General features: G+C 42.7%; 1 protein-coding gene across 2 annotated transcripts in view; it reads left to right on the top strand.

The window, feature by feature from the left end:
- LOC308310081 (sister chromatid cohesion protein PDS5 homolog B-like) overlaps positions 1-25,776 on the top strand; it is a 30,253-nt gene extending 4,477 nt beyond the window's left edge. The window contains exons 2-22 of one of the 2 annotated variants that reach the window (XM_080756156.1): positions 353-458; positions 1,505-1,708; positions 2,268-2,354; positions 3,652-3,752; positions 4,827-4,953; positions 5,628-5,708; positions 7,977-8,117; positions 9,960-10,075; positions 10,304-10,398; positions 10,524-10,669; positions 11,239-11,339; positions 12,809-12,958; positions 14,234-14,327; positions 14,659-14,707; positions 15,033-15,178; positions 18,647-18,744; positions 19,200-19,302; positions 19,868-20,028; positions 21,198-21,303; positions 23,836-23,940; positions 25,593-25,776. In XM_080756156.1, the coding sequence (XP_080612282.1) occupies positions 372-458; positions 1,505-1,708; positions 2,268-2,354; positions 3,652-3,752; positions 4,827-4,953; positions 5,628-5,708; positions 7,977-8,117; positions 9,960-10,075; positions 10,304-10,398; positions 10,524-10,669; positions 11,239-11,339; positions 12,809-12,958; positions 14,234-14,327; positions 14,659-14,707; positions 15,033-15,178; positions 18,647-18,744; positions 19,200-19,302; positions 19,868-20,028; positions 21,198-21,303; positions 23,836-23,940; positions 25,593-25,625 (2,331 nt within the window). In that variant the 5' untranslated portion in view covers positions 353-371 and the 3' untranslated portion in view covers positions 25,626-25,776. Of the gene's footprint in view, positions 1-352; positions 459-1,504; positions 1,709-2,267; positions 2,355-3,651; positions 3,753-4,826; positions 4,954-5,627; positions 5,709-7,976; positions 8,118-9,959; positions 10,076-10,303; positions 10,399-10,523; positions 10,670-11,238; positions 11,340-12,808; positions 12,959-14,233; positions 14,328-14,658; positions 14,708-15,032; positions 15,179-18,646; positions 18,745-19,199; positions 19,303-19,867; positions 20,029-21,197; positions 21,304-23,832; positions 23,941-25,592 lie in introns of both variants that reach the window. The other variant, XM_080756155.1, reaches the window with a different exon arrangement.
- The last annotated feature ends 228 nt before the right edge of the window (positions 25,777-26,004 follow it).

Genomic DNA, 26,004 nt, shown 5'->3' with positions numbered 1-26,004 from the left:
TAGCTTGTAGCTCTTCTCTTTTTGGCGAACGACACCGCCGTTCAGAAATATAAATGTAGGTATAGAACCACGACTATAGAATGTGCACTTGCTGTAGACAGAGACTTGTCTTTATCACGATTGAACGGTCAAATCCTGTAGTCGCACCTGTGCTACAAATTTAATTTTACAACTCGCACGGTGATATTTTTAGTCGCAAATGCGAGTACCTAGTCGCACTGTCGAGCCCTGTGTCTGTATCTCTCTCGTTGCCTCCAGCAGTGAATAATACGTCAATCTAGTAGGACCTGATTACTGACGTGTCTGTCTGTCTGTCTGTCTGTCTGTCTGTCTGTCTGTCTGTCTCTCTCAGGCAGTGCTGAGCTGAGAGGATGGCAGATGGGAAGGTCACCTACCCCCCGGGGGTGAAAGACATCTCCGAGAAAATATCAAAGGAGGAGATGGTCCGCAGGCTCAAGGTCAGTGCAGTAATGGAACACCCTATCCGACTCCAGAAGTCCAAGCATGTCCAGCCAGACTTACAGCTTATCCCATTCTGACCTGAGATCAGTTTCTAAAAATGACTTCTATACATCCTGACAGTTTTCTGAAAAAAGCAGACCTACAAGCTCGTAGCGCGCCACTCGGTGGCGCGCTATGAGCTTGTAGATCTGCTATTTTTCAATAGCTAAAGCATAGCATAATGCTAACACCAAAAGGCGTTCCCGCCGGGTTATACATACAGCTCCGAACAACATCCTTTACATCAATGTTTTTTGCCACGGGGTCAGCAAAAGCTTTCTAAACGCCATAACTCTTTTTGACAGCTATCTCTATCGAAAAGAACACATGTTGTCAGCAACAAACTTAGCAACCTAGGCCAGAGTTCTAGGTCACAGGTTTACTATACACAACAAAGCATGCATGCCACTGCCAGTGGAGATACACACCCATAACATAACATTAATATGTTATGTTAATATGATTACAGTTGAACATAAAGTAGTCCTTAATGAATTTGATAATTTTTATTCTATTCTATATTATGTCAGACCCCAAACAGAAGACTGACCAATGTTTCCTATTATACCTAAGACAGGCAGCCTCTGTAAATTGCTTTAACCCATTTGGGCGGGAACCCCTTTTGGTGTTTTAAACATTGTTATAATTTAGCTATTTTTGAAAAATCGTGAAAATATTTATTTCAGAAAACTGGAGGATTTAGAAGATTTATTTTAAATTTCGAGGTCAGGCCTAAATGGGTTAAACTTAAAATACACCCAAGACATTTTAGTTGATTTTTGTAATCTGTGTTATTCACATGGTCAGTTTTTATATTAATTTGCTATTATTTTAACGTTTGCTTTTTCTGTAAAGCACTTGTGCTTTGTTCTTACTCTGTTTTAAATGTATGTGTAAAGCACCTTGAGCTCCATTTCACAGTGTGAAAGGTGCTATTCAAATAAAGTGTATTATTATTATTATTATTATTATTATTGACCAATGCCGATGTCTGTGTGTCCAGATTGTGTGGAAGACCTTCAAGGACATGGACCAGGACTCCAAGGAGGAGAAGGAGTTGTATCTGAACCTGGCGCTCCACCTGGCCTCGGACCTCTTCCTCAAGCACCCGGACAAGGACGCCAGGGTGCTGGTGGCCTGCTGCCTGGCCGACATCTTCAGGATATACGCCCCGGTGGCTCCGTGCACCTCGCCGGATAAACTGAAGGTGGGGTGAACCCTCATATCTCCATGCAGACGTGTCACAATGTCAAAGATATTGGTATTAACCCATTTTGACCTGGGAACGATTCAGCCAATGTCATCTAAATCCTGACTGTTTTCTTGAAAAGGCTATGTTTTTCTATGTCAGTCGTTCTCAAACCCTTTCATGTCACTTTTCACGATTCTTCAAAAATAGCAGAGCTGCAAGCTCGTAGCGCGCCACTCGGTGGCGCGCTATGAGCTTGTAGATCTGCTATTTTTCAATTAGCTAAAGCATAACGTACTGCCAAAATGGGTTATATACATTTATGACTAAGACTAATTAAAAAGCACATTGGTATTTATTTTGGTATTTGTTAGCAATCCATCTCCCAGTGGTCTAGCGCATTGTGACGGGGACAGACTCCCACATTATCGGGCTGATACTGGCAATAAGCCTCCCCCGAACATGGTGTTGGCCAAAAGGTTTCCACCGTGACAATATGTGACTATAACAGTACAGTATGTATATAAGACATGGGGGCACTATGACGGTGCAGTAGTAACTGTTGCGTGTGTTACAGGACATCTTCATGTTCATCACCAGACAACTGGAGGGTCTGGAAGACACCAAGAGTGCTCAGTTCAACAGATACTGCTACCTGCTGGAGGTACAACCCCTGTGATTGATTGCATGTTTGTGATAAACAAAAAATAAGTTAAAACAGTTTAAGGGCCCCAGACGGATAATCGAAAATGTTCCCGTCCCTGTTTAGCCGACGATACTGAACATCTTATAACGTTAATAACTCGCGATCTAAATCATCCCGTCTAATTCTAAGAAAAGAGAATGTGTTGTCCAGTCGCTAGTAGCGGTAGATTGTTGTTGTGGATTGCAGTTAGTGTTTTGGCTACATTTAGCTGCTCCACCCACATCCGGGATAGCATCCGGTCCGTCGGTAAAAGTGCTCCACTGCTATAAATCGCTGGGCACATTTATTTAAAGGCGCAGTGAAATGAAAAATACGTTTTTCACACTTTTAGACCATATCCGTGGTCATCATATGGGCATACCTAACAATGGATGCCAAAAAATGGGAAAATTCTCATTTCTGTGTGTTTTTATATCAAAGGTCCATAAAAACGATTGTATTATTTATTTATTAAAACGAAAACGTGCTGCGTGATGACGTGTAGAGATACACATCGATAAAAGCCAATAAAAATGAAGCTCACATGTTTAATTCCCCATGTCTGCGCATCCATGCAACACAGCTGCTTCTGATTACAGATTACTCCGTTTTTATTTCCATTCAAGATAACATCCAGACAGTGTATTACTCGGTTTCAACTTAATCATCACGCTAAAATATGTTTCTGAAAACATTATAGGGTAGAAATAAGCCACATAACAGTAAACTGGTTGTGCTGGGCGACCGTCTGATTTATAAACAAACAACACCACGCTGTTGCGCATAGCATTAGCCACCGTCCCTAGCTACCGTCCCATCGCCTGAAGGGATGCGACACTCTGATTGGTTCAGAAACTTCAGACCGGTGTTTCATGTGGAAACACCATTTTCATGTTGTTCACCATTTCCCGGGCAATTAAGGTGTTTGCGTGAGATATGATATGCGTGATTCCCACCCGCGTATCTCGAGCACCGTCCGAGCGGTGGACTTCAGACTCGGTGTGTGTTTCGGTGAGGGCCTGAAGAAGTGGTGTGCCCAGTTTGAAGTCGTCGGAACAGTGGTTGTCCAGAATGATCTAATAAAGCCCGTCTGTTTGTCCCTTTGTATGCCCATATACTATACAGATCTCTGTATGGTTGTCTCCTGTGGTGTGAATAACCTGGTTTCTCTCTCTGTCTCGTAGAACATTGCCTGGGTGAAGTCCATATACTATACAGATCTCTGTATGGTTGTCTCTGTGGTGTGAATAACCTGGTTTCTCTCTCTGTCTCGTAGAACATTGCCAGGGTGAAGTCCTACAACATCTGCGTTAAACTAGAAGACAGCAACGAGATCTTTACCCAGCTGTACAGAACGCTGTTCACTGTCATCATAAAGTGAGTACCATAGCCTGTGTGTGTGTGTGTGTGTGTGTGTGTGTGTGTGTGTGTGTGTGTGTTGCATTCATTGTCATACGCGTACAGCAGCAGTGAATCTGTCAATTCAATTCAAATGGCTTTATTGGCATGAGAAAACATGCGTTTACATTGCCAAAGCAAAACGTGGAACAGAATCTCCAGTCTACAGTAAATCTCTCGCTCATTATAAAGAAACAAACAGTGGAGCCATCTCTCTCCGACCCCCACCCACCTGCCCGCCTCACACGCATGCACCCCCCCCCTGCCTCACACACATGCACCCCCCCCCCCCTGCCTGTGTGCCTGTGCCTGTGTGCGTGCGTGCACGTTTCTCCCAGTGAATGGGAGTTAATGAGACGAGCATTGGTGACTTGTCAGTCATTGACACACCAGGTCTGATAATAAGCCATGCTTCTCCATTGTAATGTAATCTACAATCGCTACACCGTAACACAGGGAGGGTAATGGAGTTTACAGCATGATTGATAATTCTGTAGTAGCAAATTCAATGCACGAAGAAAAACTCCCTGTCTTGTTCTCTGTTTCACTGTGTCCTCTTGAAAGATATATCGATACATCTGCCTCTTCATTTCTCTTATGTGTCGGTGACTTTGTTTTCAAACCTGTGACCTTATTGCTACAAATCGGAAGCCCCCAACCACACGCACGTCGCACGCATGCACACACACACACACACACACACACACACACACACACACACACACACTTGTACTGTCATTAACCACTTGAAACCCAGTAGCCATATTCTCGGTGGAACATTATCCCAAAATAGCTGATCTACAAGCTCAAAACGTGTCGCAATGTGACATGTTTTGACCTTGTAGATCAGCTATTTTTGGCAAAGAGATTTGGTGTTGACGGGGAATAAAGTGGTCCAAGTACAGGTCCAAATATCAGGTCCAGTCCACTTAAGTCTAGAGGGTGGTTGGAGCTGGACGTTGCTAATGCTGGGAACCGTACGTTGGATGTTTTGATTGATTAACTCGGCTGTTAGTGGTTAGGATCCTTGATGAACCTTGTTTGTTTCCCCAGCAACGGTCACAACCAGAAGGTGCACATGCACATGGTGGATCTGATGAGCTCCATCATCTGTGAGGGAAACACCGTCTCCCAGGAGCTGCTGGACACTGTACTGGTCAACCTGGTACCGGCACACAAGGTAGGAAGTAACGCACTCGCACAGTACACACACGCACACACACACACACACACACGGCTACTTTCGGTGTGCGACACTGGCACACTGTTTACCCCATTAAGACCAGAGGCCGATTCTATAAATGCCTTCTATCAGCAGTTCTTAACCCATTCTGGGTTCGTTTGTCAGTTGCACATGCAAATATTGTTGTTGTCGGGCAGAAACCTTGTGCTTTTTACGTTTGCTTTTCTGTTGCTTTTCAGGATTCAAATAAATAAAAAATGGCAAAATTAGCAGATCTACAAACGGGTCGCTTTGCGCCACATTTCGAGCTTCAACACCTGCTTTGATGCTTTTGTGTGACGCTGCAGTATGATCAAGTGGGGCATTAATTAACACAAACAAAGAAAACATTTGGAGATAAGAGGTTTCTGCCCAACAGCGACGATATACAGTATGTAATGACTGACACCACAGACGGTATACATGAAGTCTGAGATGCACATGGGATCCATGCCGTTCCCATATGGATCTAGAGTTCCATACGAACCGCCCCCATTCACACATGCGTAATTATGGCTACCATGTTATTATTGTTGACCTCGTTTCCATGTTCTCTCTCTGTGTGTGTGTGTGTGTGTGTGTGTGTGTGTGTGTGTGTGTGTGTGTGTGTGTGTGTGCACACGTGTGTGTAGAATCTGAACAAGCAGGCGTACGACCTGGCCAAGGCTCTCTTGGAGAGGACCGCTCAGGCCATCGAACCCTACATCTTTAATGTGAGACGACAAACCTTTGGTTTTCACAATGAGTGGTGGTTGAATGCAAGGAATTTTGTTCATCATGCATGTCCACAAGGAATTTGTAGAAGTCTGCGTCACCTGAGCCTTTAGACTGGAAAAATGCACTGATTATAAATTGAATTTCAGTAAATATACTGAAAATACTCTTTACTATTTTGTGATTCATAGACTATGGAAATGGCCTCATTTAGCTACTCCTCCAGACACGTTTTAAAGTATGTAAAGAAATTACATTGCTATGATTAATATTTAATTTAACCACATACAAAGTAAAACGAACAAACAAAAAACCCTATGGAAGCACATCTACTATTTCTCCCTCATTGAGAAATTCAGGTCCCACACATTATTATTATTATTATTATTTATGTTAAAAATAAATTAATTCATAAAAATAAAAGCACTTGCAAAGTTATATGTAATACAGTTGTGTATTCTTATGACATTAATTTCATTATATTTCTTTTCATATTCCATCTGAATTAGTTACTGAGCACCGTAATCAATTGATATTAAAAAAGGCATGATACACTGATAAGGCGTCATCGGCAACGAGGTACATACGGAAATAGGCATCAAAAGGCGCACTCGGCAGTCTGTGAGTTAAAATACCACAACCTCTCAGCTCGCCCAGCACCGCTCCGCTGCTCAAAGCAAAGACATGGCAGGTTTCAGCAAGTGGCTTATTTGCATATTGGACCACAATAGGAATGTAGGATTGGTGACATCACACGGCTGGCTCAGAAGTAAAGAATCAAAGAAGCAACACATCTTTCAGTCCAACATCCAGTTGAACAATATGAAAGTCACAGGCACATTCTGATAGGGAAAGATCAGAGTTGTAGCAAACCTGCACTCTTCTGGGCGTTTGTTCCAGATATGTGCTGCATAAAAATGGAATGCTTATTCACCACATTTAGTGCTTCAGTGTAAAAAAAGAAAATGAGACTAGCAACTGTATTTTTAAATAAATGATTTGAGGAGCCAGTGCAAAGATCTGAGAACTAGAGTGATATGATCCACTGGTAATTAGTATGGACTCGAGCAGTAGCAGCAACTGCAGTCATCTGATAATTATCCACATACTGCTGAGTGCTGAGACATACTGTATGATTGGTCCTTTAACTTTGATATATTCTTAAGATGATGCCAGGCTGACTTGTAATGGTCTTAATGTGGCTGTTTAAATTCAGGTCTGAGTGACTCCACTGAGATTTCTGCCTTGGGTTGTTAACTACTTGTTCATGAAACGAATGCAAATACTGGCCCGTTATATCGACTGGCTGTCAGGCTCCAGTTTGTGTATACGTAAGAAAATGAAGGGAGTGTCTAAGATAGAAGAGATGAAGCGAAAGCACTATATGTCAACTCTGTCAGGTAGAAACCCCATATGTCAATTTCTTTTGTGTGCAAAAAAGTAGCAGATCTACAAGTTCAAACCGTGTCGCTTAGTGCTGTTTCAAGCTTGTAGATCTGCTACGTGTTAGGCATTTTTGTGATGCTGTAGTATGATCAAGTAGGGCGTTAAAAAACATAAAAGGTTAAACTATGGAGAAAAGAGGTTTCTGCCTGACAGGATATACTGAACCTGCACTGTACGTATTCTATCCATACTTTTCAATCCCTCCATTCATGGCCCTGTCTGTAATGTCTCTCGCAGTACTGTTGTAGAAGGCAGAAGTGTTCACGTCATGTCTTTTCGACATGCTTCTGTCACGTGTCCGCTATTCGCTTATAGCGTCCCACTATGAGAAAGGCAGCTTGTGTATGAGTCTCGTCTATCCTGTCGCCTCTTATTAGGGATGCCAGAAAGTGACCATCAGCCAAATCGAATATTGGACAGCTCTGCTGATTAATAATCAATGAATTGAGGGGCTGGTATGAAGTACTTGATATAAACAGAAAACTTTCAGTTCACTAGTCTACACTCTACTCTACAACTGCCTTCATTTCATATGATTGTCTGTCTGGCAGTCACTTAACAAGCGATCGTTAACTGTGTCTGTTAGAGAGAGGGGCAGAGATGAGTGGCTTTGCTCAACTTGATTTATACTTATATTCTCCACTCTGATGAAGGTACATGTTCGATATATCATGCAGCCTTACTTATTAGCCTATATGTTGGCTATTCCATTTATTTATTTTTTGATTTTCGATTATGAAATAAAATCGATTTCAGAGACTTCGTTGTTGGCATCCCTACCTCTTATCTGTCTCTTCTCTCTCCATCCGTCCGTCCGTCAGTTCTTCAACCAGGTGCTGATGTTGGGGAAGACGTCCGTCAGTGACCTGTCAGAACACGTGTTTGATCTCATCCTAGAGCTGTACAACATCGACAGTCATCTCCTGCTGTCTGTGCTGGCTCAGCTGGAGTTCAAACTCGAGGTACCACACTCACTTTATCCCATTCTGACCTGAGATCAGATTAAAAAAATGTCTTCTACATCCTGACAGTTTTCTGAAAAAGCTATGTTTCTATGTCGGTCGATTTTTCAAAAATAGCAGACCTACAAGCTCGAGTGGCGCGCTATGAGCTTGTAGATCTGCTATTTTTCAATGGCTAAAGCATAGCGTAATGCTAACAACAAAAGGGGTTCTGTCCTGTTTTACACTTGATCGTACGCCAATGTTGTGGTGTGTGTGTGTGTGTGGGGAAAAAAGCAGATCTGTAAGCTCACATGATGAATGCAACATGTTGTGAGCTTGTAATAATGCACTGTCGACTGACTCGACTCCTTGTAGTGTAGTGAGACTATAGCTGCTGTGCGAGGTTTAGTGCAAACCAAGGGAACTTCACTTGCGAACCAAGGGAGTCAACCAGTGCGCCTCAGCCTGGCCCTACATGGCCGGTGCGTCACAGGAGCAGGGACAACGGTTGCGGGAGGGATAGACAGTGGAGCAGCTCGGACAGTTTCAACCTTTTATTCGGGTGCTAGTACAAGAAATGACTGACGTTGCAATCTTTCGATCTCCCTCAGTCATTAATTTCACTTTCCGTTTACACTCTGATTGGTGTTACTGGTCTTACTATTCCTCATTACTAGTCCTTATTAGCAGACGGTGCAAAGTAGTTGAGATAGCGGCAGTAGTATTGGTTAGGTTATAGGAGCAGTAGCGGTAGCGGAAATAGTAGTAGCATTAGTAATAGTGCTTGTACTACAGGCAGTAGTAGTATTGCTCGTAGCAGCACCATCCATAGACATGAATACATATGCATACACGCATTAGGAGACTGTTATGGTTATTTTAATTGTGGAGAGACCTGTGACCTACATGTATTAGGAGGCACGGCTCGCCATAGCCAAAGTGGCAAAATGAACAGACATATTCCACACATGGACCGCCACACCAATACGGCGACCCCTGTCAACGCATTGCTCCAGTGAGCAACGGCAGCCAATGCGATATTAGGCGTAGCAGCTGCCTGTCAGCGGCAGCAACAGTACTGTCAGCAGCAGCAATATTCTTTTATTATTCCTCACATGTGTATGAGAGTGTGTTTTATAGGCATAATGACGCCTCAGCAGCACTCTGCTGTGATGGATCAGTCTCATTAGCTGTTAACAGAGAGCCTGCATCACCAACACAGTCTCTGTCGCAAGTTGCTTTTCCACTGCATGGTGCTCTACCTGTTCAGCTCAACTGTAGGATACTGTGTTCTACTACATGCTACCTAATCCACTGGTTCTTAAAACCTTTTCATGTCAAATAATATGTAATTAGCAGAGGACCCCCATCTGAAAATGTTTTGTGCCAGGGACCCCCAGAATCACACATTTTAGGTCAAAACTTCCAGTACTCGTGAGGTTTGTTTGAGCTCTAATCCCTGGAGTGTTACCACCGCAACATGCGGTGGTAACACTCCATCTCCTTTATGTACCTGTAGGTCTGTCTTTATGTACCTGTAGGTATGTCTAACGACCTTCTTTATATGCTCTGTCTGTCTGATTAACACAGTACTTTACATATTGCCATATCTTTCCTCTTATGTCCTCTGCATTATTGGACTATTTCCGTCCTTGCATCTTCATTTTTCTCTCGCTCGCTCGCTCTCTCTCTCTCTCTCTCTCTCTCTCTCTCTCCCTCCCCCCACACTGATTGATGGACAAAACTGCTTCCCTTCATGAGCTATGAAAATGATACGGCGGCTGAATGTGGATGACTTGTTATAGCTGTCAGCTTCACATCTTTGTTTATTGTCTGTCTGTCTCTCTGTCTCTCTCTCAGAGTAACGATAATGACGAGCGGCTGCAGTTTGTCAAGCTGTTGGCCAAGATGTTTGGGGCCAAAGACTCTGTTCTGAGACGCCAACTCAAACCTCTGTGGCAGTGCTACCTGGGCAGGTGGGCATCACACTGTGTGTGTGTGAGAGAATGCATGTCATGTAGTTTGGTTCTTTTTCATCCGTGCTGACTGCCAGAGGTGGTTCCCCTTTGAATATTCAGTGCTTAAAAGCACCGCCTCTGGCGGTCACTGGAGATTTATAAAACTGTTTTATATTTATAAAACTAACAGGGTGGTGTGTGTGCTGCTGCTGTGATGTTCCAACTGTGTGTGTGATGTTCCAACAGGTTCAATGACATCCACGTCCCCATCAGACTGGAGTGTGTCAAGTTTGCCAGCCACTGTCTAATGAACCACCCAGACCTGGCTAAAGTCCTAACGGGTATAGCGTTGATTTACACACAAACGCACACATGAGTTTTTTGTTTTCATTTTATTCTGCATCTTTATGTAAGCCTGAAGCCGAAAAGTATAGCAGATGTACACAAGCTCACATGTCTCCCACAGAACTCCTGAAGGTCAGGTCACATGACCCGGTGGAGGCCATCCGCCATGACGTCACCGTCTCCATAGTAACGGCTGCCAAGAAGGACCTGGCGCTGGTGAACGACGAAATGGTCAACATTGTCAAAGAGAGGACCCTGGACAACGGGGTGAGTTGAGTGTGTGTGTGTGTGTGTGTGGCTCAATCTGGTTGACTGTAGAACAGCAAGAACATAGGGTTTAGAACAATAATACCACTTTACATATTGTGCCAATTGTTTAGGAAATAGACACTAGGTCGGGGGAAACCTTCCATGCTGTTTCACAAATCACAAATTAGGACTTGTTAGCCTGACAAAAGGTTTCTTTTTGCTTTGTTCCATGGGTCTAGTGGCGTGTGCGACTGTGCGTGAAGAGGTTCACTTTGCTTTGTTCCCAGTGTTCATTTTGTTGACTAGGGTTTTTCAGAAGACTAAATGGGACTAAGACTAACTGGTGTGTTATTCAAAAGACTAAGACTAAATAAAAATTATTCTGAATAAATGTCCACGGTTTGTTCCATGGGTCTAGTGGCGTGTGCGACTGTGCGTGAAGAGGTTCACTTTGCTTTGTTCCCAGTGTTGACTAGGGTTTGACTAGGGTTTTTCAGTAGACTAACTTGGACTAAGACTAACTGGTGTGTTATCCAAAAGACTAAGACTATGTACTAAAATGTCCACGGTTTGTTCCATGGGTCTAGTGGCGTGTCTGTAAGGAGGCCATGATGGGCCTGGCGTCCATCTACAGGAAGTACTCCCTGCAGGGGGAAGGAGGCCGGGAGGCGTCCAAACAGATCTCGAGGTAACGTTATCCCATTCTGACCTGAGATCAGATTCTAAAAATGTCTTATTACATCCTGACAGTTTCATTATTAACCCATTATGAGCTTGTAGAGCTGCTATTTTTCAATAGCTAAAGCACGACATGATGCTAACACCAAAATGGGTTGAGGTTAAAGTCGAATGCCTCAAATCTGTGATTCCTTCCACTGATGTGGATCAGGAACATAATATAAGGTTTAGAATGATAATACCTAAACGTCACCATGGACCTTTCAATCATGAGATTTGATTTAGCTTTGTTCCATGTACACCCAATGTGTGTGTGTTTGTATTACTATACTTGTGAGGACCGTGACAGCAAATTGATAGCGAGTGAAGAGAAACTATACATGCAGGGGAAGAGATGAAGAGTGTGTGCGTGGGTTCAATATTCTTGTACCCTCTTGGTATTTAATTGCACGTTGCTTGAGGAACACTGTACTTATTGTTGGAGTATAGTTTATTGCATGTTACAGCAGCATGACATTGGCTGTTCTCACTCCTAGTTGGAGTCCAGCTGAAGAGCGTCATAGCCTGATTACAGTATCTGTGTATTGTAACAAGATCAAATGAACGGCAATGTGAGACAAGGCAGGTTGATGAGGTTACAGATGACAGGCGGACTGATAGAGAGAGAGAGAGCAGGGGAGAGTGAGAGAGGCCCGTCATTTATGGAGTCATGGACGCGGGAGAGAGCGTGTATTAACCCATTCTGACCTGAGATCAGATTCTAAAAATGTCTTCTACATCCTGACAGTGCTCTGAAAAAGCTATGTTTCTATGGCAGTCGTTCGATTTTTCAAAAATAGCAGACCTACAAGCTATGAGCTTGTAGATCTGCTATTTTTCAATAGCTAAAGCATAACGTAATGGCAAAAGGGGTTCCCGCCCAAAATGGGTTAAAGAAGTAAAATGGATTGTGTGTGCGCGTGCACCACATTTCACAGTACAGGTCTTGTAGATTTTGAGAAGTAGACAATTTTCTTGGTCCTCAAAAGAGACATGGATGTGTTATGGTTGAAACAAGAATTGATGACATCAATTCATTACCAGCTACTGCCTTCTATCCCATGGCTGAAAGGTCGGCTATTGGCAAAAGGTGTGTGGTTGCCTAGAGACGAGGCAGCCAATCAGGACGATAGCTTGTCTGTACAGCCAATGAGAAACGTAGGTCTCAACTACAGCAAAGCACCGCAGAGAGAACATTGACCAGCTTTGCTTACACAGCAACATCTGGTCATTGTCTTAAAATGTTGATGTCCTCACCAGTATAGTAATGCAAACCTGTGTGTGCCCACAGACTCATGGATTCATGGTATTTTGGATTCCATAGAAGCCAAAGCATGTTACGCAATGAAAATAGCCGATCTACAAGCTCTCAATGTGGCATGGATGCATTTTAGAAACATTTTTCAGTGGTGATATTTCATTTAGCTTTATTCCATGCAGACTGCTGGTGGAGCGTATCTTTGCTCAGTTCATGGTTCCTCACAACCTGGAGACCACAGAGAGGATGAAGTGTCTATATTACATGTATGCTACGCTGGACCCCACAGATAGATATTGGATTCCGGATTCCGCAGACTCCGCACACCACAGGTACAAGAAAGACGTTCTTTATTGAGAATTCTGACGTTTCGATCTATTTGATCTTCATCGGGTCATGTTAACATACACAAAAGTTTGTACTTACCAATACCATATTCTATATTTTCTGTTGTTGTGGGGAAAGCCTTCGCTGAACATGGCTGATCGACAGTCGATCTGCCATTTTCTGTGAAAGCTTTACCCACACTACAGATGCTGGGGTTTAAGTGGTTACTAACTGAACCAGCTGGAAGCTTTAACCATGATTTCATGCCCCTGACCAATCAAATGCGTATGCATACACAGTGTTGTTTCTGCTCCCACACTCACCTGCTCCCTCTGACACACACCTACATGCTTTCACCCTGCTCCCTCTGAACCCACACCAATTTGAGAGGACCTGTGATGTCATGACATACATTTTATTTGTGTTTTTTCTATTAATTTGGTCATTAAGGTCCACAGAATGACCTCTGCCGGAAACATCGCGAAAAAAATGTGATGGCCATTTTTGTATACCACACCATAGACAACCAAGATATGAGGCAAACATTTCCAAATGTCATCATGCTGTAGCATGTGACATATCAAACTAGAGGGTTTTCATGATTCTGAATCCATTACAAGCATTAGTTTTGCATGAAAAACACTCCTTGGCCTAAAAACGGTTGATATGGCTGAATTTAAGCTACTTAAAGCATGATGACATATTATGTCTATACAAAAATGGCCATAACTGTTTTTCGATTCCGATTCTTGGGGTGACGATTCGATTCAAAAACGATCTTTTCGATTCTAAAGCAGTTTATTTTATTTTATTAAAAACAAATTGAATTTTAGCATGATCTACTCCAGTCTTCTGGCATGAAAGCGGAGTACATTTAGTAAAAAGCTTGTATAATTGTAAAGGTTTTATCAACTGAATGATTTAAACACACAAAGGTTAAATCCAAGAGTAAGAACTTGTCTCATTTATTTAGCTTGCACAAATTTGAACCAGTACAAAAGTTACAAAATCTCTTCTCACTCAATACCAGAACGATACATTAGTATTAAAACAGGTGTAAAATAAATACAATTGGCAGGCTTAGCTTAGCTGGTAGTAAATGCACTATGCAGAAACCCAGGCCATAATGCATTGCATGCACAGGTACATTTGTGAAAGAAAATATATATATATATTTTTTTTTGGAAAAATCGATTTTTGGAAAATGAGAATCGATTCTGAATCGGACAGCATTAGAATCGCGATTCTAACTCGAATCGATTTTTTTTTTACACGTACAGGCCTACTAGGCCTACTCTGAATGGGATGTGGATAGGTCGGAACATGATGAGACATCAAGTCAAAGACCTGCTGGACCTTGTCAAACAGCCCAAGGTAACAGCACTGCCCTGCATGCAGATATGATCACAGGGATCAGCGGGTTACTCATTACCCATGTCAAGTTTCCCTTCAATTAACTTGGGCTGTTCAGGATAATTACACACACACACACACACACAGGGTTTGTGTGTAGGGCCTGAAAGTTCTGGCTTGGGTTTTATTCTATGCTTATAGATTTGGACTAAAGAAATAGACTTGAAATATACTATTAATAGTTTATGTGAAAAGGGGAAGGTGACTGAATACTATCTGAAGCTGCTGTATCGATCAAAAATGTTCTTAAATTCTTTCTTGCGCTTTTGTCTGTTTTCAACATCATGTCTAGTCGGAAACATCCAGCAAAGCTGTGTCCGACAAGGTGATGGTGATCACAAGTAAGTGACACACAATCACACGCACACACTTTGCCATCAAATCTAAAATAGTATACCGTTGCTGAAAGGTAGGTTGGCAACCTTGTACTTTATATCCAGTCAATATAGTTATTATTTAGCCACAAGCTCTTGTTAATACTTGGTTCAGTATTTATAAAACCCACAGAAAGACATAACCACGTTCACTTTTAAAAGGGATACATACCTAGCTACCATAGCCACTTTTGTGTGACACTAGTAGGCTGAAGTACTACCTGAATTACATGACTGCTGTCTCACCAAAAAAAAATTCATTGTGTGTGTGTGTGTGTGTGTGTGTGTTCAGGTAACCTTCCAGACCCATTCGAGGCTACTACACGCAACTTTGTGAAGAAGCTGGCCAAGGTGCTGGATGACGACGAGAGGATCCGACACCAGCTGGAGACCCTGGTCAGCCCGTCCTGCTCCTGTAAACAGGCCGAAGTGTGTGTGGTGAGTGCACCCCAGAGCTCTGTGCTAGGCGTTGAGTCAGAACTCAGTAGTGGAGTTCTTACTGCTCATTAGGAGCACCTGAAGACTATAAAAGGCCATTCAAACAATGGTCTGTTACTCTGTTGAAATGTTTATTTACTTGAATGTTTGGAATACTGCTTTAATATGTTCATGGTTTGACTACCATTTAAGTCGGTTTAAAGCTGCTATAAGCAATAATATGTCAACATTTTAATGACTTTTTCGTGTTCAGACAGCCAGCAATGGGTAGAATGCTCCCAACAAAAACGTTAGTCTCTGTGACACATCTAGGGGCCACAATCTGCATTCAAATATTTTCCTAGAAGCTTTGTCTTTGGTAGATTAGCCTGTCTGCTTCCTGATTGGTTAGTCATTGTGACCGGGTTTTTTTGGACCAATGACAAAGCTTCTAGGAATATCTTTGAATGCAGATTGCGGCCCCTAGATGTGTCACAGACATTTTTTTGGGGGGGAGCGTTCTACCCATTGCTGGCTGTCTGAATACAAAAAAGAGAGAAAAAAAAGTCATTAAAATGTTGACATGTTTATAGCAGCTTTAAAGGTCCGCTGACATGCCCCGAAATTAATATGGGTGGTACAGCACATCACGTGGTCTGACTGAAAACAGTTTGAAACAGTTTGAAACGGGGCTACGGCGCTAGCAACAAGTGGCTATAGGTCAGGCTAGCGTTTTTGACGGTACATTTAGCGTCATATTGGCTATAAATGTAATTGAAAAAAATTATTTTTTCGCCAGAAATGCTTAGTTTGAATGCAATTGAGGTTGGCGTGGGGTTTTTTAGGGGAACTGCAGCACAAGCGCAAATTTTGGACTGGAGTCCCATGTTCCCCCGGTCGCCAACACCCCTGTCTGCCCGCTCTGAGACCTCTCAGCCCCGCAGCGCGACAGTCGCGACTACGGACGGTCTGCTGTTGTCTGGCCGCTGTGAGAGCAGCGCGACTACTGTTCTTTTCCCCTCTCAGGCGCAGGCTGACATGTACACCCTCGCTCTCACTCTGTAATACCGTAGTTAGTTACCACAACATTGTTCAAGTGAACTATAGTGTGTTTATGTTTGTATTCATTGTAATAATAAATATCGCTATGCCGAGGCATAGTCTTGCGGACGAGATCATGAGCCTCTACGGGGGACTGGGCATGTGTGTACACACACAGCATAGCAACTTATGCTACTATTTTGGTGTCACATTTAGCTTGAATACTGGGTGAAAGTCTCATTCAAAAAATTAATTTTTCGCAACATTGTTCAGGTGAACTGTGTGTTTATGCTTGTTCATTGTAATAATCAATATCGCTATGATTATTTTATTTATCGCCGCGTCGCTCCGCATGACAACATACAGTCTAGCCCGTCTACGCACACACACACACACACACACACACACACACACGCAATGGCACGGAATCTGCCTCGGGCGTCTGTAGCTCTCTTCCCCGCTGTCATGCACTATAGCCGTGTGTGTGTGCGTACACACATGCCCAGTTCAATGCGGGGACCTGACCAGAGACTATACGTCCGTCCGTCCGTGTGTGTGCAGCCTGCATCTGAGACGGGCTAGACTGTATGTTGTCATGCGGAGCGACGCGGCGATAAATAAAATAATCATAGCGATATTGATTATTACAATGAACAAGCATAAACACACAGTTCACCTGAACAATGTTGCGAAAAATTAATTTTTTGAATGAGACTTTCACCCAGTATTCAAGCTAAATGTGACACCAAAATAGTAGCATAAGTTGCTATGCTACCACGGCCACCAAGCCCGGCGAGCCCGCATAGAAGTCGTTGGGGAAAGCTTTCGCCAGTCTGACGTCAGAATCATGATAGCATAGTTTGATAGCAGTTATTAGCTCCCGAGGGGCGTGTCACTTCTCCTTTAAGGAACATATTGTAGAACACATTCATTGTGTGTTGGGTTCTGTGTTCACACTTGACAGTGTTTTGGGAATTAATTAACTTGTGTTTAAGTATAAATTACAAAAGAATGAGACAAATGTAGCCGGCTGGAATTGAGCCTTTGGGGCCACCGTCGCAGCAGCCTCACACGCTGCGTTAATCGTCACCACGTATTTAAATGCCCAGCCGGCAACCAAAACGTTAGCTTGTTGTGGTGGTGTCGGCTGTGGGTTTTGCGACCCAGGTTGGTTGGTGGTTTTTCTCTTTCCTGACCGGGTTTAGGTCACACTTGACGAGTCCATGACTGTACAAGAAGGATAACATGACAGAACACAGACACTTGAAGTAATCGCCACTGCTGTTTTGTTTTAGTTTATTTTTTAGTTTGAGTTCATACGTTTTTATTGCTTTTAGTATTTTGAGCCATTTCTGTTTTCGTTTATTTGAGCTGTTTTCTTTTGTTAATTTGTTGTTTCCCCCCCCCCCACATGTTGGCGAGCGTTACATTTGGAGGCTGAAGAGAACAATTTGGTGAACTAGCTGACGGGCCGTATGGGTTGCTATCGCTGGGATCTCATGTTAACCCACGACTAAGGGCCGATTCATACTCCTGTTTCGGCGCTGTAGTGCCGAAATGATTTCGGCTCGTCAGAAAATTTCAGTAGCACCGAAGAGCCGAACCGACTTTTATTCGGCTCTAAAATAGGAGTATGAATCGACCCTATGGTTTGGCTGTGACTGCACCTCTTTCCACGGTGTCGCTCCTGTTTTTCTTGCATGCTGTGTGCTGTGCTTTGCTGTGCGTGTGGTTTTGTTAAATATTCTTAGTTTCTTAGTTTCTTCGGTTATTGTGTGTTCTAGCTTTTAGCTCCCCCTTATTAGCTAGTTAGCTGTGTTTCCTATTGGCCTCACTGGCTCCAAATGTGGCATCGTTTCCCCTTCATCATTAGTATTGGACCTGTGTATTGGTTTTAGTCTACCTGGTTTTAAAGATGTTTCATATGATAATAAATGTTTTGTACTAATGTTCTTCAACGTTTAATACATTTCCGGTTTGTGGAACACTGTCTCAAGTCATTATAGCAAACTTGCATTTTGTGGGGAACCCAGTTTACTGGTCTAGATAATTCCTTGAACTATCAAGGTGGCGTAGTCATACAAAAGTAAATCCTTTGGTACACTTGGTTACACAAAGATAAAAACTGTTAATCATTTACATTTTAGAAATTTAGCCTATTTAGAAAAGAGCTGATCTACAAGCTCAAGGATCAGCTATTTATCTTTCTTTATTCCAAGTGCTTAAATCGTTACTTGATTTGAAACGTATCCATTCCATTTAAATGGTTCATTTGAAAAAGGTTTCATTTAAAATGCTGACTTTAATAATTTGTCTAAAATATTGACTTTAATAAATTACGTCATTTAATTTAACATGTCATTGTATATGAGTCTACACTACAGTGTATGACTTATATGGATAACAAATGGACGTAATGATTCCGTGTCTGTGTGTGTTTGTCCTCAGCGAGACATTACTAAGAAACTAGGGAGTCCCAAGCACCCCAGTAACCCCTTCCTGTTGGAGAGAATCTCCCCGGTCCACATCGGAACAGAGTCCATCAGGTATGTGTTGTTTTGGTCTTACTTTTTAGTTTTTGTGTTTCTTATCTGTAAATAGTTTAATCCAACAATCAGCGCTGCTTAATATGTGAAACCCGCTATTTGTTTAATGCGTTTAATTCGTCGTTTTAAAATAATAATAAAGAAATAGCTGATTTGTAGCTGACCTGGTGACGAGGCCATCACGTTACGATGACGAAACCGGAAATCATACTTCCGGTCTAGTCTGTAGGGCTTCGGGGGAAGTGAACGGGGGACTTAAATTGGGGTGAGGTAAAGGGCGGCTGTGGCTCAGGAGGTAGAGCAGGTCGTCCAATGATCCCTGGGTCGGTGGTTCGAATCCTGGCTCCTGCTGTCCACATATCTGCCATGTTCTGTTTTATTATTTTATTATGAGTGCGTTTTTTGATGGCTCCATCGTGTGTGTGTGTGTGTGTGTGTGTGTGTGTGTGTACCAGTGCCCTTATAAAGCAGGTGAATAACTCTATAGAAGGTACAGCTGATGAAGAGGAAGGTGTTCCAACTGACGAGGCCATCAGAGCAGGACTGGAGCTACTCAAGGTAACACAGCTACACACCACCAACACACACACACACACACACACACACAGCCCATTTAATACATCACAGATGGGGTTCATTCAGGAACACTTACGTTATAAGTAAATGTGTAACCATTTATGGCAATAAATGGAATACAGTTAAAAGATTTATTTTGTATTTATTTTATCACGACTATTCGTGAGGACCAATTATATGAAGATGCGTTGAAAAGTGGTGAAGTGTTTCCTTAATTCTGCAAAGCAGCATGCTAAGCAAAATCAGGGAACTCTATGCAATGGTTGTATGTTGTCTCCCTGCTGTTCTATTGAGACATTTAGATCGTGTCAAAGGTCATTTTTCACACGATCTGACACGCGGTCTGACACATTTGGACCTGATGGTCAAGATTAGATTTATCCTCTGAGCAAGCAGACAGGCTCGCTCTATTAGCTCAATTATTTAAAAAACAAAATCGGCACGTGCACAGGAAACCGGGTTCAAATCCGGGGCACACGAGGAAAGATCCATAGTGCAGCTTTAACTGTTGCAACCCCTAAATGGCGTTTGTGCCGTTGTTTGTCAGATGTTGTCTCACACCCACCCGGTGCCGTTCCACTCCGCGGAGACGTTCGAGTTCCTGCTGCGCTGTCTGAAGATGGACGACAAGAAGGTGGCCGAGGAGGCGCTGCAGATCGTCACGAACACCGGCAGCAAGATGGACGAGAGCTTCCCTCACATCAAACTGTACGTCCAGTCCGTCCGCTCCACTGGCTCTCAAACCCATTAACCCGTTCAGGACGGGAATCCTCTTTTGGTGTTTTAACTTTATACTTTAGCCATTGGAAAAAATAGGAGATCTACAAGCTCATAGCGAGGCACTGAGTGCCGCGATATGAGCTTGTAGATCTGCTATTTTTGAAAAATCTTGGTGCAAATCTTTGAAAATATGTACTTTCAGAGCGAACATTTTTCTCAAATCTTTGCTTCTGGGGAGTCCCTGAAACAACATATTTTGAGACGGGGTTCCGTGGCCAAATGCAGATAATTCTGGGTGGTCCTTGACATGAAAAAGGTTGAGCACCACTGCTATAGAAACATAGTGTGGCCAGGTGGAGTTGAGCCTCAGGAGCCACCATAGGGACAGTCTACTTCCTCATTGACAATCAAGTGACTATTTAAAGGCCCTGTCATCTAGCCAACATCAGATGTTTGGTGAATGCTGCCGAGGGTCTCGAGACCTGGGTCTGCATGGGGTTTTATCTGTACTAGTGACAGGGTTGATGATTCATGTGCCCTAGCTGTGCTGACCTCTTTCATGTGGCAGGAGGGAATGTGAGGGCACATATGGACATTTAAAGATATAGCCACTGCTGTTTTGTTTTAGTTTGTTTTGTTTTAGTTTAAGTTTATTTTGAGCCATTTCTGTTTTCTGTTTTTTGGGTTAGGGTTAGGGTTAGGGTCATTCCTAAATGGGTTAACTCATTTACTGCGGAGTAAATAAATAAAAAATTCAGCCCCTGCTGGAGATTTTTAGTTTTTCCTTACCTTTCAATTGGTCACTGAATATGTATGCAGTACGGCCGACCGCCTAATCGGTGATAAACACGCAGGTTTTCTCTGTGCTTCGGCGAAAAACCTTTCTTTTTTTGTTGTCAGCGAGACCATCCGTTCTTGGTCAGGGTCTGTTGAAAATACCATGCTCGTCAACACGGAATAGGAGCGACACAGAAGCCAAGATAAAGTGCATTAATATGGGAGTGGACGGCAGCTGTTTTTTGGCAATCACGTGATTTCCTCATAAAGCCTTGACTTGCATCTTTACAAAGTTACAAAGACAGTTTTTTTGGCTCGTGCACCTGCCTCGTAGATGTACCTCTTTCTCCTATTGATCTTGTCTCACCTTCCCCATCTAGTGCTCTGCTGCCGGTACTGCAGGCCAAATTGAAGCGCGGCGGTCCTCGCCAGGCCTTGATGGCCAGCTTCTGCATCGACGCCATGTTCACCAACAGCAGAGATGAGGTGAGCTCCACTGTGTGGACCCACAATAAACCACAAGGACACATTTATTTTTGTAAGATGATGATGATGATGTATCATTGACTCACCTGCCAGTGAGGATCCCCCACAGGGAGGATGTGTTGTAGGGCCTTTGTGCTACTCCTACCACGCAACAAGCGCCATAATTATCATCATACCTGCCTGGCTTGCCTCCCCCGAACACGGGCCAAATATGTTTGTATAGACGCTTGACAAAGCCGGTTGCAACGCGGTGGATTAAACCCTGTGGTGGATTAAACCCCGTGGTGGATTAAACCCTGTGGTGGATTAAACCCTGTGGTGGATTAAACCCTGTGGTGGATTAAACCCTGTGGTGGATTAAACCCCGTGGTGGATTAAACCCGTGGTGGATTAAACCCTGTGGTGGTGGGCATTCACTTTACCGCTGCGTCGCCCAAGCGACCCTGATTTAGCATTTTTAAGGCATAAACGCCGCCCTACATTGTAATGGGAGTATGTAACACTCGCCAGGGCACAGTTCCATGTTCAACGGCCTGATAGCCTGGCTGGGGAAACTGTCCCTTGGTCCGGTCGTTGGGCATTTGATACCGCGGTGTCGCCTGCATGATGGTAGCTAACAGCAGGAACAGATTGAGGCTGGGGTGGTAAATCATGCAGAAAATTGATGAAAGGTACCCTGCGCTTCCCATGTTTTTGTACCTCATTAGACGATACAGAACAAGCAAAGCATGCTGAATAGGGAATAGGCCATTCATTCAAGATCCAGCCAATTCAGAACACACAGGGAAGACCGAAGTTAGGACTACTCAAATTCCAAAGAATTTAATTAATTTAATAACCGAATATTGCAAAATGATGGTTCCCAGTTACAGAATTTAAAGAATCCAATCTTCTTTTAAATGTAAAATTCCAATGCAGAATCGTATTTATTTATTTTATTTGTAATAATGGTTTCACCACTGCTTTAGTTGCAGTTCCATTAGTGTGTACCCCAGTCATAGTTGACAATGAGCAGGCTGTGCACGATTACAAATTAAAGTTGACATTGATTTGTGATTAACAATTTAATTGAACATAATATGAATACACTTTTAAACACATTCCGTGCTTTCCTCGATCTCTCATGGAAAGTTATTAAGGTCATCTTAGCCATCCGTGACATACACGAGATTTGATTAAAAGTTATTTAAAAATATATATTTTGTATAGCCTTTGTTAGCTTCCGCGCCTAGCGTCCATAGGCTTCTCATTGTAGTAGAAACAGCCTACATGATAATCTGCGGTACACGTGCACAGGGTTATTAGTGGTATTCTATTTATGCTCAGAATGGCATAAAATGCCATGTTAATAGCCTATGCCACCACAGGGCACCGGGCCTTTTGCTCGGCAGCACCGTGCCTATGGAGCAGCCTCCCCATGGACTCCAGAGTGCCGCAGACTATTGAATCTTTTAAAACGGGCCTAAAAACTTTCCTGTTTCGGAAGGCCTTTTCGTGTTGAATTGTCATTTTGATAACCCTGTTTTTAACCTTCTATGATTGATTATATGTTTTTAACCATGTAGCACTCTGGGATTCCCTGTGAATGAAAAGTGCAATATAAATATAATGCATTATTATTATTAAAATGTTAATCTGAGCCGCGCTGATCATGGGGGGCCGCGCTGCTCTGGGGGCCATCGTCCTTCCGTTCCCTAGGCTTACACTACAGATCCAGACTACATCACTTCCGGCTCGGGTGGAAGTTACTTATTTCGCAGATTTCTCTGGAACTAGCGCCAGGACCTCACCTAGAGGGCTGGGCAGTAACGTGTTCATTTAGTTTTCGTTTTTAGGCTTCATAACCACAAATTCCACTTGGCAGATAAGACAAATAACCATCCCTAACCCACATTTAACCCATTTTGGGCGGGAATCCCTTTTGGTGTTGGCATTATGTTGTGCTTTAGCTATTGAAAAATAGCAGACTCTACAAGCTCACAGCTTGTAGGTCTGCTATTTTTGAAAAATCGAAGAACCACTGACATAGAAACATAGCTTTTTCAGAAAACTGTCAGGATGTAGAAGACATTTTTTTAATCTGATCTCAGGTCAAAATGGGTTAATAATTGTATACCCATGTAATAATTGTGGCAGGCCTAACAATGAGCCTGTCCTGTGGTTCCTCTCTCCATCCAGCCGCTGCACAAAGGCCTGGACTCTGGGAACGTGGAACACCCCTGATAAGGGTTTTATTGCGTTCATTAAAACCCTACAGTTCATTCAGTCCGCTCACTGGTTCTCTTTGGTGATCACCATTATTTCATGCAGCCACCCACCATAGTCACAATCATGTTTCCCCCTTGTTTACCAGCTGATATTTTACTATTGTTGAGCGTTATTGAGCTGCTATAAATTTTTTCACTCTAAATGTGTGGGCTTCATTCCAGTTAGAGGGGTACCAGTCTTCCATGTATTTATATGGTAAAGACGCCCTGACCTAGCGCTGACCATCGTTTTTTTATTTGTTTTATGTTTTTGTACCGCAAGAAGGTGAAGTACGCAAATTTTTCTGAGGACGAGGAAGAGGACCGCGCCGGGCGGTCGAAGGCGGCCGCCGCTAAAGACGACGAAGAGGAGGAGGAGCCAACATCCAAGGTTGGTACACAAAATCAAATACCAAAAAGTAGGGATTGGGCTCGTAAATTTTTGTTGATAACAAGTAGCCTACATTATCGATCAGGCTTATCGAATCGGGTTCCTATCAAGCTCACTATCGGCAGTATCGAGGCATTTTCTATTATTTTGTGGAAAGACGGAAGACGACCATGAATTCTGAACAGAACCAGTATATTTTACTAGGGCCTTCAAATACATTCTTTTTTTTTTACAGATGGAAGGCAATTGACGTTTTTACTTTTTGAAAATAATATTTTTTTTTGTTATCAATTGTTTTTTATTAAAGACAAAAAATCACAATAAAACATGTTAACATCATGAATGAAATAAAATAAGAAAACAAAACATATTAAAACACATAACAGCAAAAGAAAGGAACACAAAAACAAACAGACAATCCCACCCACCCCTCCCCCCGGGACCAAAGATGTCATAAAATGTCAGGACTCCTACCACTGTGCAATAGGGAAAAATAAATAAATAACAATGACTAAATCATGTCCTTAACCATATCTGCAATATCAGACCAAATATCAATGTTTACTTCTTTCGCTCCGTGCAATCTTGCTGTTGACAATTCCATATAGATGATATCTAAAAAGGTCAAAGCCCATTGGCGAAACGTCAATGTGTGAGGTGGTTTCCAGTGCGAAGCAACCATCTTCTTTGCGGCCCTTACGCCAGCAAAGAAGACACGAATACGGGTATTATTTAAATGCAATTGGGATACATCGTTTAATAAGAATAGAGATGGGGAGGGTGTAATGTTAATTTGTAGAATAATCGAAAGTTTAGCAGCAACCAGATTCCAAAATGTGAGGACATCCGGACACTCCCACACCATATGAAAGAATGTACCTATGGTGTTCGGAGTGCAGAAAGTGCAGTTATGGTTATTTAAAATCCGCATAGCACACAATCTGCGGGGAGTTAAGTATGTCCGATGTACAAAATTTAGATGAATTTGCTGATGATCAGGATTCCTAGAAGATAGGGCAACATTAGACCACACTGTATCCCAGCTCCAATCTGGATCTAGATTTGGTATGTCATTCCTCCATACAGTATCGACAGCCAAGGTCCCATTGAAAATAATATTGAAGAAACAATTACCTGGTCAATGTGTGTACCGTCATTTAATTGCGTAATTTAGTTTACCCAGGCAGCGCTGGTTGGCAGGTATCAATACACTTTTAGACCAACATGTTTGTGCCAGTTTGGGCGATTCGATTTGTCTTGATCGCCTCTTGTCTTGATTGTTTCAACATGACATCATGGGCCGCTATGCTCGATAAACCCAGAGCTTATTGATACCGGGTACTCGATAAGCTTGTTAGCGTTATTATTTTTTTTAAGTTTCAAGCTCCATCCCTACCAAGAAGTTATGTTTAGATTAAGAAAATGCAGACAAATCAATCATGATGAAAAATATGTCAGCTTCCAAAAGATATTTTCATGATTATGATATGGAACATATGAAGCCATTAATGATCAGAGCTATGAAAAAGTCTGCAACACTTTTATACACTATGCAGTTGGGTGTCCCTGCTTCATCTCTGTCTCGGCTAAGCGGTCCTTGGTTGAAGACCCCTGCACTACGTAGATGATAATCCTGTGGTTTTCTTCTCCAGCGTCGCAAGAAGGCACCAGCCAGGAGAAGATGAATATCAAAACAAAGGAGTGAAGAGGACTGTGAACAGAGGAACGTCTTGAAATAATGTGTGGAACTGCCCTATATGGCATCAGCAGCATTAACAACTCCCTCCTGCCCCCTTGTGCTAATACAACTGGGACTCTGTCACAAAAAAACATTTACGTCATCTTGTCCCTAACACAAACATTAAATCATATTAACAATAAAGAGTTTGTTTTGACACCGTTTGTTTTACATCATCATTACATCACCTAATCACCTCCTCGATGTTGTAAGATGATAAGAGCGCCCCTCACTTCACACGGGTGTGATTTCCCCCCCCTGCACTGGCAAATTCGTAGAGGTATCTAGGCTAAAAACGTATAGGGGAGTAAGAATCGACCCCTGGG

This window comes from Protomyctophum bolini (genome assembly GCF_963924005.1).
Source record: "Protomyctophum bolini genome assembly, chromosome: 22".
NCBI classification, from domain to species: domain Eukaryota; kingdom Metazoa; phylum Chordata; class Actinopteri; order Myctophiformes; family Myctophidae; genus Protomyctophum; species Protomyctophum bolini.
This window is presented reverse-complemented; position numbering and strand designations above follow the sequence as displayed.